Here is a 17,567-nt window from a genome sequence, read left to right on the forward strand (position 1 = left end):
TTTTGAATTTGCATATAATATTATTGTTTTACAAAAAATACGTTATTTGTCACCATATAAATTGAAACAACTTCATTTTTTTTCTTGTTGTGAGAGTAGTTAAGACAAGAATTATTAAATGTAAATTATTTATTGTTAAAATAAACTTAATTTAATAATAAATTTTCGGTACATTTATGTGAAATCATAGTTACATTCAGAATTGGATTTTAATTGAAATCACCAATTACTAAAGACGTGAAATTTATAGCTCTCTATTTTAGCAATACATTAAACATAAAACATGTTCAAACATTCTAAACGAGAATCGATTAGTTCATATCTTTAGCATAATAAATTCGTAAATTAATTAAAACTTTCTTTATGTTTGTATAATCAAAAAACAAATATGTTAATGTTTTTATTCGTGCCTGAATTTGCTTTGCAAAAACGTGAAGAAAAGGATTTGAAGTATTTTCCTCTGTATGTTTTCTTTTTTCAATAAAGCAACCCTGCTAAGTGTTTTCTAATTATGTTATTGTATTGAGTAAAAAATACATGTTTTTCAAAAAGAAAAGACAGAATTTTTTCATAACTTAACTGGGGTGTCGCGGTTTATTTGTTTATCGTATATTCGGCTTAAGCCAATAACAACAGTCATATGAAGAAACATACGTACAAGAAACTGAACAAAAAGAACCTAAAACCATGTGGAAAATGTGTGCTGGTGGTTGTAGCCAATTCAATAAATATGACGGTGATCTTTTCTGAATAAAAGATCTTGATAATAGTGGATTGTATACAATTTATTTTAAAGCACAGTGCGCTCCGTGACGACCGAAGACTTCGAGAAAAAACGAAATAGAGAGAGATTATAGCCCTTGTGCTGTCTTTATATACTATGCTATTAGTACCCACCAGAGTAACAATACTCTGGTGTTGCACGCACCAAAATCAGTAAGAATTTAAATTAAGAACTTTTATGCAAAAAACTTAACACTATGTATAAAAGACAAAAAAGTACAATAAAATAATGGTAATCAATATATTCATAAACAAGATAAACATATATGACTTCGAACCAAACCATGTCAATCCATGTTTATCCTGCAATGGCGAAGAGATCCACGAAAAGCCGGAAGATCTATCCAATAATTCCAAGTTCTGTGACGAATTGACTTGTCTACGCATTCTGGACATTGGGGTATAAAAACAAAAGTTGCTATTTGAAGATTTAATATATAGCAGTTTTTGACTTCTGGTGACATACTCGTAGTTAGAAACATGAATGGTTGCAACAGAGATGGGACATCACACATTAAGTATTTTGAATATGCAAATAAGATCCATCTCAGTTCTCCAATGAAGACAGATTAAGAGATTGCTCTATTACAAAATAGGAGTAATTATTTATTTGCAATCCGAGCAACTATGCCACTTTTCTTAGAAAACGGTATTGGACAGACTCGAGATAGACAATATGAGTCCTATAGAAAAGAGAACAAATTGAAGAAGCATATTCTAGATGGGGTCGAACTAGTAAAAAATACAAAGTTTTGATAGTACATATGAATATTTTTGAACTCTGTCGTCATTTTATTGATAAAACCAAGAAGTTTGAGAGATTTGTTTTCAATATTATCAATGTGTTCACGATAGAACAGTTTACTACTGTAGTGTATTTTTGATAATTTCTTTATATTTTATTCTTTATTTTTCACCTCCTGACAAGCCTTGAAAATAAAGTCTAACCGGGTTATTCGATTATAAATAAACGGATAAAAAAATACCCTTTTCTCTGATTTTTCAACAAAAAAACATTTTCTCAGCTGTATATAAAACTAATATAATTAAACTAATGCGTATACTTCGGATAAAATTGTATTCTACATAATATGTAAAGTAAATGCATGTCGTGGCTGACTATTTCATTTCGAAGGTAGTCATGTGCAATAAACATTTGAGTTTAATGTTAGTAAATATTGTTATTAACCATTTACCGACTTTTTATGTCTACCGGTTTCGAGACGAACCCGTCTCTTCGTAATTGGTAAATATCACATACTACGAATACCGATAAAAATATACGAAATGGATTTAGAATAATTAATTGAATTTTTGAAATCAATATGGATAGTGTGGAAAAATGTTTTCATACATAAATCCAAAAGATAAATTTAATAAAAATACGATGCTAGAAAAACGCGACGTGTTGGGTCATGGGAGTTGTGATGTCAAGATTCGTGATAATTTTCTTAACAAATTTCAATGGCCAGGAACAAATAATCATGAATCGTGACATACTTGGGGCGTGGCCAATGGAAGAACCGTTTTGCGGGAATTCAAAATTACAAATTTAAAAATATTTTTTATGGTACTAATAATAAGCAAAAAAAAATTTTTTTACTAAGAGAGTAGACTTTTATAACTTTAAAAATGTAAGAAAAAACGTGATATTTCCCTATTACTGAGATATCACTAATATCCGTTATGTACTAAGAGTAATTGCGATAATTTTTTATTAATTTTTTTTTTAAATGAAATATTTGCGTTCTTATAATTTACGCAAATATTTAATTTTAGGGCCATTTTCAACAAGTTGTAAATAACTCTATTACTAACTCTAACTATTAAAAATGGAAATCAAGTTGGGTTAGAGTGGGATTCGAACCACGGACCTTTGATCCGTGAGTCCGAGACACTAGCCACGGGACCACAACCCGATTATAAATTAATCTAGTAATTAACATATTACAACAGAGATGAAGAACATTTAAGAGAAGGTAATATAGAAGTCCAGGCATCTACAGGGCTTATGACCTGTCAATGGCTGGTTTAAGTGGCCACTTTACACACTGTGTTACATTCACCATTCTGCCTATATTTGAACATCTATATTCCTTCAATTATTTCATCTGTTGATGTTTGTGAAGTTAAAGAGCTGAAACCTTTATTTATGCGGGTGAGATTCATCTAATTGAATTATTTCACCTACATACTTGGCAACGCCTGAAAATATTATTTTTTCAATTTCTATACTTCTTCATGGACCAGGTAATTTATCAACAATATTTTGAGTTTGTCCAAATTTTTGTAGACAAGGACTGGATTCAACTCCCTCTAAATGTTCTTCTTCTCTGTTGTAATATGTTAATATAAACAGCTCCCCAGGGAGTTGAATCCAGTCTTTGTCTACGAAAATTTGGACAAACTCAAAATATTGTTAATCTAGTAATATTGTTTATCCAGCAGGAAAATATTTCCTTCGGCACGGGTCATTCCAGTTAAGGAATATGAGTTTATAAAAGGTACATTTTAAATTCATAATTGAAAATAATTCATTCTATTGTATTCAAATAAACGTCACTTTGTTCCTTTTACACGAAGGGAGAAAAAAAAAAATATACACGCGTCCAAGTAAACAGAAATTTAAAAATAAATTTATAAATTTTTGAAATGCAGCCTTTAAATGAACGACTTGGAAATACTAAAAGACTGTTAAAAATATAATTAATTAATATAATTAAAAAATGTAAATATAATATTTTGCACTAAGATAATATCATGATGTCAGAAAATTAAATCGAAAAAAAACATATTAATCAAGGAATCAAAACATTTGTGAATAATATTCAATAAAAAAAGCGTAATTATTTAGAAACTGCCAAGTCTAATGTAATATTTAGAACATATCATCTCTCCTTTTACGCACCTAATTGTGCATAGGGCGTTGCATTGATACACCAATCGCAGCGTATCTTGATCATTTTTTATGGTCACATGAAGATAAGATAATCAGTCTTACGCTTCAGGTACTACTCCAAGGACTATGAAATACTCTGGTGTGAAAACACTCTTTTAAGTAACTTTTCATATCAACTATGTCAGGAATCGAACCCGAGACCTTTTGCTTGGTAGGCAAACGCGCTGACCATTACGCTTTTGAGGCCGATAACACAATAGAATGAGAAATAATTTAACATATCTTTGGTTAACATGCATTGCATTATCACTGAATCAGTGTGGTTTTGTTGAAAATGCTAATTATTTCATAAAAATGCTATTTAAAATACTATCCCTATTGATTTATTGCTGAGGGTAGAAATAAAACTGTCTGTTTGCATTTAAATCGAATGTCAGGAATAATAAAAGGCCAGGGTTAATGACGTCATAGTTTTCTACCCTATCTGTCCATTAGCCTAGGTAGTGAAAAAGCCTTTACTGTTATACATACAACATACAAGTCAATACGTACATAGAGTATGAGATTTAGGATATTAATAGTTGTTGAAAGTCTTCAACTCCCACTACATGTCAGCACTAATTAAATTGAGTTCTCACGGGGACTCGCATGTGATACACAACACATTATCGTATTTATATTATACGAAACATTTCAAGTCACGCATTCGTTACGTGACCTTTTTTAGAATTATATTTTAGGTACTCGAGTATGTAGCTAAGTCACATACGCATTGGTTACAGACTATTTGTTTATTATTGTTCATAATCATTGTCAAATAATTATAATTGATAGCCCAGAAATTGTTAGAGGCATTTCATATCGAGTCCCTGTCCGTAGAACTCGTCAATCTATTCGACATTCCTAACTCAATGACTAATTATTTGAAAAATAGCACTCTTCGAAGAATACAGATTACCTATAATGACAGTTTTAGTGACATCGACATATAACATTGTAAATACCATATTTTTATCAAATCTGTTAAGGACATTTTAAATTTATCTCCTGCTTGACTTTTAACTTTTAATTTGATTTTAAATTTTATCTTTCAATTTTAACTTTTTGATTTTAATTCTTAATTTTAACTTTAAATTTCAACTTTTAATACAAACTTTTAATTTAATTTTAATTCAAACTTTAAATTTTTATTTTAATTTTAACTTTAACTTTTACTTTTACTTTTACTTTTACTTTTGATTTTAATTTTAATTTTGACTTTTGATTTCAACTCTCAATTTAAACTTATTCATATAAACATCTACTACCTGCATCTAATAAATTATTGTTGGTTGTGAATTTTTACAAAGAAATTTAAATGTTCATGGAAGCAGAGAGAGAGGGAGGAAAGTAGAGTTGGAGCCATACAATGTCTTCTCCCTTTTATGTATTTTTAATTGAATATTATAATTTTACTTTTTTAGAATTCAATAATTTTTCCCCTCTCCTCCTCCATTCATAATAAATTAGTGTGAAATCTGTAATTAGTCTTACTTTTTTTAATTGTTCTTTTGTACCTTGTTTTATATAAAGACTATATGAATTCTCCAATAAATAAATAAATATAATTGATAGCATGTACTAAAATGAAAACAAAAACTTTTAATTGCTACCTACTGTTACGAAGCTTATATATTAGCTTTTTTATTAACATTATTACATTCATGAAAAATTCGATTTACTTTTTAATAAAGTCGTATAATTTTCTTTCAATCAATAAATAAAATATGCGTTTGTATTGCGATTTATTTATCATAATTGTTAAGTCTACTTGATTAAAGAAAATCAACTCTGAAAGCCACGTAAAAATGAGAAAACATGCATTATAAAAAAAATACGTGTTTTAAATATTTTGAATTAGAAATTTCATTTTTTTTTTTTTTAAATAATATAGTACTAATAATTATACTTGCATGACTAATAATTATGCTCGACTTGACTATGACTAATGGTTATACTTGTTGAATATTTATACTTGTATATGTTGACTCCTTATAAATAATAAAAATCATATTTAATTCTTTCGTAAAAATAACAAGTTATAATATATTTTATAAATCTATGGCAATTTATAACAATTAAGCAGAATTGATTTTTACTGTATTTATGCTAAATTGTATAACATTGAGCGATGCCGATGGTTTGATTGCAAAAGCGTACTTTCTATAAATAATGATTTTATTTATAATATAAAATTTTTAAACAGAAGTAAATTTATATTTACGGTCTTCTGTTTAAGAGTAAAGAAGTTCTTAAGAGTTAAGAAGTTCTTGAGATAATAATTGTAAATGGTGAAAACTATATTTAACAAGCTTCCTGTCGAAGTAAAGAACTCTACCAGGTTCAAGCAAAGAAGCAGACGATTTTAGAACTTCCTTATCGAAAATCGAAACTTTATGGTATTCTTTTTTAAATTTTTAGTACTTAAGTTTTTTTTTGTTCATTTGTTTTTTTATCTTTATTTTTATTTTATTAGAATTCCGCCGATAAACTTTTATTTATGATTAGTTTGGCGTTATTTAGATGTTGTTAATGCTTGTATATAAATTTGAATAAACAAAATAAAAAAATGAAAAAAACAACAACATATAAGTTTCTTTTCTTTTTACTAATTGATAAAATAAATAGGTTCTCTTTGCATTTAACTGATTTGTAAAAATACACAATTTTAAACGATTAATTTGTGTTATTATTTCAGTTAAAAACTCATGAATTAATACAAAGTATCATAAATAATGAGTGTTTAAGAAATAAATTAAAGATATGAAGAGATACTTTATGATTAGAAAATATCAAAAGTAAAAAAAACGAGACATAGCATCTCAAAGTTAGAGTAGCTTCTAAATAAAAAATAAATTGCTCATTAAAAACATCGTGACACTTTTATGGAAACTGAAAATGAATAAAGTTTTGGGGAAGGATGCTGAGAGGGGGAGGGAGACTGGTGGAAGGGGAATTGACTGCTCCAGGTGGGGATGTTACTACTTCTCAGTAATGGCGAGGTGAAAAAAGTAGTGCGCAGAGTTTTACCGAAGCTAATTATGAACAACATAGCTTGGAGCCGCGGTTAGCAGAAAATACATAAAAGTCTTTGACATGTAGTTGTGCTTTTACTCGACGATACATAGATTTAATAGCTGCCTATTTCTACTCGACAATACATACATTGATAGTAAATATGATTCAATTCCGAATATCTGTTAGGGCTACTAGACATAACGTGCTATTTTATATAGATATTGGCGCAACAAATTATGCCATTAATTCACCTTTTTTAAGATTGCATAGCCTAGCCTACCAGATCACTTGTACTGACATTTTTCACAATAGCCAAATGAAGTTTAAAAATGCTGTTACTAAAAAATACTTTCGGCATCTAGCTACTGTTTAAATATTTATGTTCATTTTTAAACGAGAAAAAGAAATGTATAAATACAATAAATACAAATATGTGTATGACTAGATTTTTGCAACTTTATTTTTCAAATAGGTTAATTTGAATTATTACATTTAAAAAAAGTACAATGAACTCTTGAGGTCTTAACACAAGACAGTTTGTATTTAATATAAAGGCATTGCAATAATACTAACAAATTAAGAATTAAGAATGATTTTAGCTATTTATAGTAATTTATTGCGTTATCTTTATTTTTGTTTACCTAAGTATGTAAAGTAAAAATGTACCGCATATAGTATTGTAATATAATACAACATATTAATATCATTTTAAAAACTATGTAACATGTATAACTACTCTGTTTTTTTATAGTTTTGTATAGAACACTGTAATGTTTAATGCATATATATTTGTATATGTTTATAAAAGGCATTTGTACCGTGTAAACTAATAAAAAAATATTTTGAAATACATTTAATAGTCGCCTCTTTTTCTCGACAATGCAAAAAGATTAAATTAATGGTTGCCTATTTTAGAAGAAAGAAAATCGATTGCAATCAATGAAATAGAATTTAGTATTTAAAAAAAACTTTTTTAAAAGGGAATAACGCCCTATGCTTCTTTTTTAGAGGCTTGTCAGCAGGTTGGAAAGATAAGACTTGGAAGGAAAGTTTAAAAAATGCATTACGATACTCAGACTAATTGAGAAAAATAAAAATCTTACTTTTCGTTCTTGCAACTGGCGGGAATCGAACCTACGACGCCAGTTATCCGTCCAACTAATTGTCAAATTGACTTTTAATATTCAATTACAGTTTTCCGGTAAGCGAGTTTTACAATAATATTTACATGTTATGTAGGCAGGTACTTTAATTTGAAATTTTACTTTGGAGTATGCCACTCTTATTTTTCTAGACACTGCGCCTATACATTATGCAACTGGCGGGAATCGAACCTACGACGCCAGTTATCCGTCCAACTAATTGTCAAATTGACTTTTAATATTCAATTACAGTTTTCCGGTTAGCGATTTTTACAATAATATTTACATGTTATGTAGGCAGGTACTTTAATTTGAAATTTTACTTTGGAGTATGCCACTCTTATTTTTCTAGACACTGCGCCCATACATTATGTAAAACCCTTGTAAAATATTCTACTGGTCCATTTCAAACGGTTTGGTACTGCGCCAAAATTTAAAACAGTTTTTTAAGGAAGAAATTTATCGCAATCGTTTTACTAATGGATAAGTAAACCAAGGTCTTATTGCAATACGAAGTCCTAGCGATGCTTTTATATAGATGCCTTGTTAATGTCTTGAATACAAATTTGTCAAGAATGTTTGAATCCAACCCCCCTTTTAAATAATTTGAAATACAAATATATTTTTACATATTTGTAAGAGAAAGTAGCCTTTATCGTACCACCGCCTAAATTGTACCACATCGCATATTGAGGTAATGGTTTAAATTAATTACCATATTTTGATCAAATAAAAAAGTATTGTCAAAATTAGCAAACACGCTACTAATTTCATGTCGTATATCCGCAAAAAAGGTAAAAACTTGATACTAAATAAAGTGAAAGTTTTCATGTATTTTTTTGAGTTCTTTCGTAAAAATCCTTTGTTATGATGAGTAAAATTTGTGGGTGCTATTATAGGTATATTTGGATTATTATGTCGGTCAAACAGCACTTTTTTTTGGTTCTCCACTGAATATTTCATTTCAATAATAATTATGGTTTTTTTTCTTTTAAATTTCTCGTTTACATTTGGTACATTTTTTATTAAATAATATATCACTTTATATGAATACAAAAAACCCACACAGGCATAGTCTGTGCGTGAGTATACCAAAACTATAATACCTACGTTATGAAATTTATTGTGTAGATGCATATACAAATATATTTTGAAAAAATCATATAAAATAAAAATTGAATATGTTGAAAATAAAATATTAAAATAAGACAACTTAGAAATCTTAGAAATTAAAAAAGCGATTCATAATAAGAAAACAATAATTAATAACCAAATAAACAATATTTTTTTTTAGTCCTCTCCTGTCTTACTTCGAAAATAATGATATCAGATTACCACCCGTGTAAGACAAAACCACTTGATTTATTGGGTCCACGTGTAGTATTTAGTGAACATGATAGAAATAAAATAAAAAGGAATCAATTCATTAGTTACGTAAACCTTGACAAAGAAGCTTGTTTGCTTTGAAACCGGTCGGTGAAAAATAAAAATTAGTGGTTAAAAACAAAATTGTTTTATTTATTTTATTATATTGAATATTGCATTAAAAAAAATGAGTAAGAGTAAAGAATCTAAATATAAGAAATATAAAAGAAAAAAAATACATGTATTGCAAAAAAATATTTAATTAAAGTTGATAATTAAATTAGGAAAAAATACAAGAGCAAATTAAATGCCCATAACATTTTGGAAATATACACGCCCTTTGCCAATGAAAACCGTTTAAAACTTTTTTTATTTAAAATTAAGCATTATTTTACACTTTTGATTGGATTCAAGTACAATTAAACCAACTAGTTACTTAAATTGTATCGATTGGAATACCTCGGTAAAGTGCTAAGAAACCCCACTTGTCATTTAGTAAAACATCTGAAATTATTTTTTATGTAATAAATAAAATACATATAAGTACAATTATTGAGAAATTTGCCGAAAGCAGTACGATATAGGCTACTTTCCCTTACGATATATGAAAAACATTTAGAAGATACTTTATTTCAAAAAATATAATAGATGTAGGTAATATGGATGAAATAAAGTACGTAAAGTGATCACGTCAACCATCTAAGTCGTAAACAAGTCGTAAATACTTGAAATGCTTAGACTTTTACCTATTATATTCTCTATACACATTTTTTTTCCATCTTTATCGAAATATCAACACAAGAATACATTTACATATTTGCTGTTAGGTATTATATAATCATCATTATCATTCCCTTTCCGTACCTAATAATGCATAGAACACAACATTGGTATATTGTTAAATGAAGGTAAGATGATCAGTCTTACGCTTCAGGTACCAGTCCATGGACTATGAAATATTATAGTGTAAAAACACCCCTTTGAATATAAACCATGACGGAAATCGATCCCGAGACCTTTCGCATGGCAGGAAAACGCGTGGACCATAATACCATGAAGCCGTAAAATTATATTATTTAAAATAATATTCCTAGGTAATCGAATTATATTCCTAATGAATAACACATTTCTTAAAAATAGAGTTTTCATAAATAAAATGAATTTAGCTTTGTCAAAAAAAAAAGGAAACATATCTAGCACGATATTGTACAATTTTCATATATTTTTCTCAGATTTAATTCGTTTCATAATAATTAATTCAATTCTTCCGTATTAATTCATTTCATAAAATAAGCAATTTTATGTTTTCAGAATCAATACAGTTCGTTCACAATTTATGCGTTAGTAACTTTTATTTTATTATTCTTAAAACAGTCAAATATACTTTTCATAGTAATTAAATGATCTTCATGAGATATCCTCATCCGAGGACACATTTAATAAGGAAGTTAAGCCCTACGGGAAATTGGATACAATAAATGCTTGCTTGCGCGCGGTAAAAATTGGAGCATTAAATTGTATCGCAGTTTCCTGAAAATATACGAAAAAAATATCAAATATTTCAATTAAAATGAATTACTTCAAATGACGTCACTGTTTTATATAAATCAACCAATGATAAAAGAGTTGCGGAAGATTTCCGGTTTGCTTGCCGTCAATGAACCGATGAGAACTGATCAAGAATAAGCAATAGACGTCACATGCGGAGTTATTTCAGAAATACAAAACTTTAAAAAAATCGTAGCGCTGATAATACCATATATGAAAATAAAAAAAATAAAAATTGTCTTAGTTTAAAAGTCTTTTAAGAAATACAAAAATATGAAAAAAAAACACCGAATTTCTTTATTAGTATTTTTAATTACGAATAACACTAACATGATAATGCGAAATAAATTGTAGTTTCATTTAAATATATAATGTTATATGCTCGTTGTTTTTACAAGTTTCCAGAATCTTTTAAATTAAAGCTAATATTTCACAGCAAAAGTCGTGAAATCAATAGGGAAATATTTAATACTACGAATACCGATAGAAATATATGAAATGGATAAAGAAAAAATAATTTTACTTTCAAAATCAGGGAAAAACGTTTTCATACATAACTACAAAAATATATCTACAAAAACGCTACATATTTGGCCTTGATAATTCTGACTTCAAGATTCGTGACGATGTTCTATTTACATTTAAACGGTCAGAAACAAAGTTCGAAATTTACATGAATCGTAAAGTATTAAGGCCTTGGCCAATGAAATGGACTGTTTTCACTGGAATTCAAAACTAAAAATTTCATGTTGGTTTAATTGGTGTCCTGACGAAGAGACTGGTACGTCTCGTAACCGGTACACAAAGAAAAGTCGGTCAGTGTTTTTTTACAATTATTTAATAACATTTAGTAATATTTATACTTTATCAAAAAAAAACTTCAAGAACAAATACAAAATAAAACTAAAAGAAGTAAATCTAACCACGGAACTATAAAATAAAGTAATCGTAATGATTGTAAAACAACAAACACAACAACACATTCGATAGCGAGAATTCGTGATACTTTTTACGCGTAATAATTTATCTGCCAATTACTTTTTGTTGTTAATTTCATTCCACCGTTTTTATAACGAAACAATTAAATGTGAAAGACATATTTTTTTTAATCCGGGTGTTGTTAACATGTCTAATATTTACTTGTACTTGCACTAAAGGTATGATATTTACGACGTATTTAAAAAAAAAAATATTTTACTCAACATAAAAAATTAAGTATGTTTTTTACCATTTTTCATTTTAGCGAACATACTGCAGTTATCCTTGCATTATTCCTGCGGTTACACTTATATACATAACACATAAAGTATAATATCTTAATTTTATTTAGTCATATTCGACATTTAAAAAAAAATCAATAATTTTGAGAAAGCCGGTAATTGGACTATACATGTATTGAAATAATAAAAGATTTATAAAATAATACATTTAAAGCAAGTGCGTCTTAATAAATCGATCAGGAATCAAACCGAAACCTTTTGTATGGTAATCCGACGCGCTTGCTAAAAAGATAGCGTTGATAAGGAAGTTCAGTGCAATGGGAAATTGCTTATAAATAATGTTTTCTTATGCGTGGTAAAAATAGGGCATTTAATTGTACAGCAAAGTTTTTCGAAAATATAAAAAAAAAAAAAAAAATGAACTACTTTGAACGACGTCACTAGTTCTCCGAAATAAACTAATAATAGAGTGTTGTGATAGATTTCCGATTACCGGGAACCAACGTAGAGAACTTGAGGCGTCACAGGCGGTGTAATTTCAAAATCACATATCTTTGATAAATTAAAGCCCTGATAATACGATACGCTAAAATATGTATAAAAAAGTTGCATTAGTTTAATAATCTATTAACAAACAAACAAAAAAAACCATTGAACATAATGATCATAAAAAAAACAATGCCATGCAATTTTGTTGGGCAGATTTTTTAAACTTACCGTCTAATTTAAACTCTTTTGTTGATATTATCCAAAGATAATATTGGCATTACCTTTCTTCTAATATTTTTGGCAAGTTATGTAAATTTGCATTTCCGGTGAATGATATTTTCAGCACTTAATGGTTTCTTAATCAATATGTTTAAGACCGCTTTCACCTTTAATTCATTGTTTCGGTGCGAAGCGGCACAGTCTAGACAAATTACACCACCGCATTCGGAACTAAGTCGCGCGTGGAGCAAAAACCATTTCACCGACTCTCGAAAATTGAGCACGGATTGAAGTGATTCTACCGTCATTTAGTTACGATACTCTTCTTCATCGTGAGAAAATGCCGCATCACCCAATCGAGTGTATATTGTATATTGTGATGGTACGATATGATCCGAAATAGCTATTGGAAGATACTTTTATTGTATAGTACGTCGGTTTCACTATTGCGTAAGTCTCATTACCCATATTTTCATACATGCCGGAAGAATTTGCCTTGGCAAAAGTCATTAATTCCAAGACAATTTGGAAAAATAGACATTACTTTTAACGAGTTACGAATTACGAGTAAATATTTCATGCTGGAGAATTAATGTCTGTGTTTGTTTTATATAATCATTCAAATATATAAATATTTTGGCTATCGCTATTGAAGTGAATGAACTGCAAATTGCATTGATACTTATTTGATGGATTAAAAAATTATGTCAGTTACATTTTTAAAGTTAGTTAAACAAAAAAAATAATTTGGTAAGTACCTATGTGTATGAATGATCATATTTTTCAAGCTACCTTTAATATATATTTTAATACCAATCTCTTTATAAAAATTAAAAGTAAGAACAAAAAATTGGCTTGGATATTTTTATCAATAGATTTTAATAAACGATTGTCTGCTTACTATAAGGTTTTTATTACGTTTCGCTTGAAGTGAGAAACACTTAATTGTATTATGAAATTGAGAGTATTCTTTTTAAGACAATGTTTTTCTGTAGGTACCGAAAACAAATATTTAAGTTTTTTATTAGTCATTATAAATCGTAAAAATATTTAGAGTCGAGAATATCAAAAACTATTATTTAATAATATGATTAAAAAGAGCGTCATTTGTTTCTTAGTCATTCGTTCCATAATTTATTTTATACATTTTACAAACATACATTTGAGAGTTAATTTAATAAAAGGAGAGAGTGATTTCATTAGGATATATACGTGAATGAACTTACACCTACTTAATGAAAAATCCATGTCAAGTGAGGGAACAATAATTCGCTAGTGGGATGACAAAGGGTATGTCTGTCATTTTCCAAACTGTACAGGACAAGCAAATAATTCCTTGTCACTTAGCTTAAAATGTGAAAAGAATAGATGAACCTCATACTTTGATATGTCTATGTTAAAAGAAGCTCTGCAGAGATATTATTTTATCCCTGTCTCGTATGAAAAAGCGTCAGATTTAAGCATGTAAAAATGTCTGTTTTAGAAAATTTGATTTTTAATTTTTTGGATATTCATATTTCAAAAATAATTATACTGAGACTGGATTTTCACAATCTGCACAAACTGTTATGAGCTCGTGAGTGTACAATACTATAGCATTGTCTTCTACATACATATCTTTATTGCACCTTTAGATTTATTCTTCAAAATTTTGGCTTGCTAACTTTCGGTCGAATAAATACATGGCTTCGTTGATTGTAAACTGTTCACATCTGTATTTTCTATGATTACCGCGTATTTGTTTTTGTATCCATATTAATTCCAGACAGTGATTAAAAAAAAACCGTAATCCAATGAAGTAAATATTATATACTGCTGGGTTATCTTTTTTCTGCAAATAGATGCCAAGACTAACAGATTACAGAGAGGTTTCTTTAGTAGTTTTTTTCGTTTGGAAATGAAAAATTTGTTTTTAAGGGGACACTGTCTTAGAGATTGTCCTTGCGGTGTGTTCAATGTATGCATTGTTCAATAATATGCATGAATATATCCATTCATATTTATATCCCGAAGATCTAAATAATACAAGCGCATTTTTATCTTAACATGCAGTGTCCCCTGAGTAGCGTAGTCTTTATCTAACATGGCTCATCCTGTTCTAATAATGTATTTATTATTTTATTTTAGCATCGATAATAGATTTTCCCTACTGATATTTTTTGATGGAATTAAATTTAAATTATGATAAAAAATACTATATTTTGTTTTGACCACTTATAATGTTATAATCAGTTGCTGGGTCATAAATAAAATAATAACGTGTCTAATTAATTTAAGCCTTTATAGACATGTACAGTTTATATCCCTATAAGGGCGGGTATACTGCCGGAAGGCAGTTGCTTTCTACCTACCCAGACCGTTTGATTTGAGAAAATAAATGGCAAATAATATGAATACATATATTGTGGGTAAAAAACTATATTTTTCTTTTTCTTTTTCATTTTCATCTTCTATCTATATCCATCTAATCTATATATTTATTATACATTTAATAATGAGTTTTGCGCTTAGGATTTTTAAGGTTCAAAAAATCTTTAATTTAATATAAATTTTAAAAAAAGAAGTGTAATTTTTTTATTCATCCATCACCAGGGTTGCTTTCGATGAGAATGTATTTACTAAAAAAATGAGAGGATGTAATTTTTTCATATCCGAAAAAGATTTTATTTGAATGTTTACTAACAACATTAGTTTTATTTGGATCCCAACCAAATTCATTCTTTAAATTCAGAATAATTTCTTAGGTTGAATAACAATGAAATACGCAATGGGCATGACTGAGCGTTCAGGCATTAGTTAAGTGTCGTAATTTTAGAGGGCTTAGGGTGCATCTATGTGTATTGATGATAGGTCGATGGTTTTCTTTTAGAACACCGAATCTGAGTCTATGGTTACGTAAAAGCATTATGAAGTAAAGTTTTGTAAGTATACTTTATAATGTTGAATCTTAAGAGGAAACGCGGTCTGACTTTTCACCATACGTTCGTATTCCCGTATTTTTTCCTGGATTATGATACTAGAGCAGTGATTTTTTTAACATAATAAAGATACTTACCATTAGCGTTACGTTATTGTTTTGTTTTTTTGACAAATTGTTTGTTATGGGAACTAGAACTATAAAAAAAACGCTAAAAACACCCAGTTTTATCTGCTATATTTAGGCGCATTGTAAACAAATATTATATTTAATAACGCGAAACGTACCAATACGGAAAATTTCGTTTTTAGATTTTGTCCAAGAAAAACAAAATTGGTTCAGTTTTGAGGTGTGGAAAATGGGACAACGAAACGTCGATTTTGTCTATTTTAGCTGGGCATAAAAGGTCCGACATGCAAATGTCTTTATCGCACAGTGTTGGCAATAGCAAAGCTTTGCCGGTTTCATCTCTAAATATTATTTAAAAAACATTAAAATAATTTGATTTTTTTTCTTCTTCCCAGGTTGCTCATGATCACATTTGCTACCGTTATGAGATCCTGGAAGTGATCGGGAAGGGCAGTTTCGGTCAGGTGATAAGGGCGCTGGACCACCGCACCAACCAGCATGTGGCCATCAAGATCATCAGAAACAAGAAGAGGTTCCACCACCAGGCCCTCATTGAAGTCCGCATTCTGGACCACCTGCGGACCAAGGACAAGGATGGAGCACATAATGTCATACATATGCTGGATTATTTCTACTTCAGGAATCATCTTTGCATCAGCTTTGAGTTAATGAGGTTAGTAAGCTTCTGTCGTTTGTTCGTCTCTCCTAGTTGCACAGGTAAAATGCAGGTAAGAATTCACCCGTTAATCGACCAATTCGGTTGCTGAATTCAGCTTCTACGCAAAAAAATAATTATTTATTTATTTTATGGAAACATACCGTCAACAATCATTGAAAGGTTGAAAGTCAGTAATGAGGCAGCTGATGAATTGGGAAGACTGCGAGCTGAGACAGCTCCAATAGGCCCGGAGCCCTACGGTAAGCTGCCCAAATATGCTCTTCGTAATGAGCTTAGGTCATGGACCAGGAAGTAGAACATAAAACTCTGGCAACAAGTACCTAGTCAGCACCATGCGAATGAACTGATACTCGGGTACTCACAAAGGTTTGCTTTCGACCTAATAAAGCTCAGCCGAAATCAAGTGAGGGTTATCACTAGAGCCCATGGAGGGCACTGCAGATTGAACAAACACCTCGCGAGTATGAACTTTTCCAAAACGTCTAGATGTAAGTTCTGCAGTGACGATAAGGAAACGCCTATACACATTCTATGTCAATGTCATAAATGAAGCTGCATGCTTGGGAGACCACTGGTTAAACCTGAGGATGTTAAAGATCTCGTCTCCAACTTATAGCCCGATACTTTACGGATCTGGGCTTGGATGGAGAGATTTAGCAAAATGAGATTTATCGCCTTCCACACAGTAGCCAGGCTCTTTAAATACCTGGGCTTGGAGGGTGAAAACTACTCACGGGAACTCGCCACAATAGACCTTTATAAATCGCAGTGACGTCAGGGACTTGTATAGCACTGTCCCCCTCCCCCTTTTAAGAAAATAATATGGTTGAAAGACAGACCAGCGAAGCTTCTAAATAATAATCGTATATATTAAATTATGGTATATTCTTAAATATGTGCGCGCGTGTAAGAGGTTGTGTTTGTAAGTATTTGTATGAGAGGGTGTGTTCGTGCATGTAAGCGTGTACATCCTTAAAACGCAAGTGGGAGCATATTGTATAATATGGTCATATTTTTTGTGCGTATCGGCACTTAAGCCGCCATCTCCTTTATATTGACAATATTTTGAGTTTGTCCAAATTTTTGTAGACAAGGACTGGATTCAACTCCCTGGGGAGCT

General features: G+C 29.8%; 1 protein-coding gene across 1 annotated transcript in view; it reads left to right on the top strand.

The window, feature by feature from the left end:
- Nucleotides 1-17,567, top strand: part of Dyrk2 (Dual-specificity tyrosine phosphorylation-regulated kinase 2) — a 105,790-nt gene that overhangs the window by 31,058 nt on the left and 57,165 nt on the right. The window contains exon 4 of the mRNA XM_088242647.1: nucleotides 16,164-16,441. Coding sequence (XP_088098773.1) covers nucleotides 16,164-16,441 — 278 coding nt within the window. The remainder of the gene's footprint in view (nucleotides 1-16,163; nucleotides 16,442-17,567) is intronic.

Source organism: Micrasema longulum, unplaced genomic scaffold (genome assembly GCF_059751315.1).
Source record: "Micrasema longulum isolate JH-2025_06_02 unplaced genomic scaffold, ASM5975131v1 h1tg000147l, whole genome shotgun sequence".
In the NCBI taxonomy this organism is placed as follows: Eukaryota; Metazoa; Arthropoda; class Insecta; order Trichoptera; family Brachycentridae; genus Micrasema; species Micrasema longulum.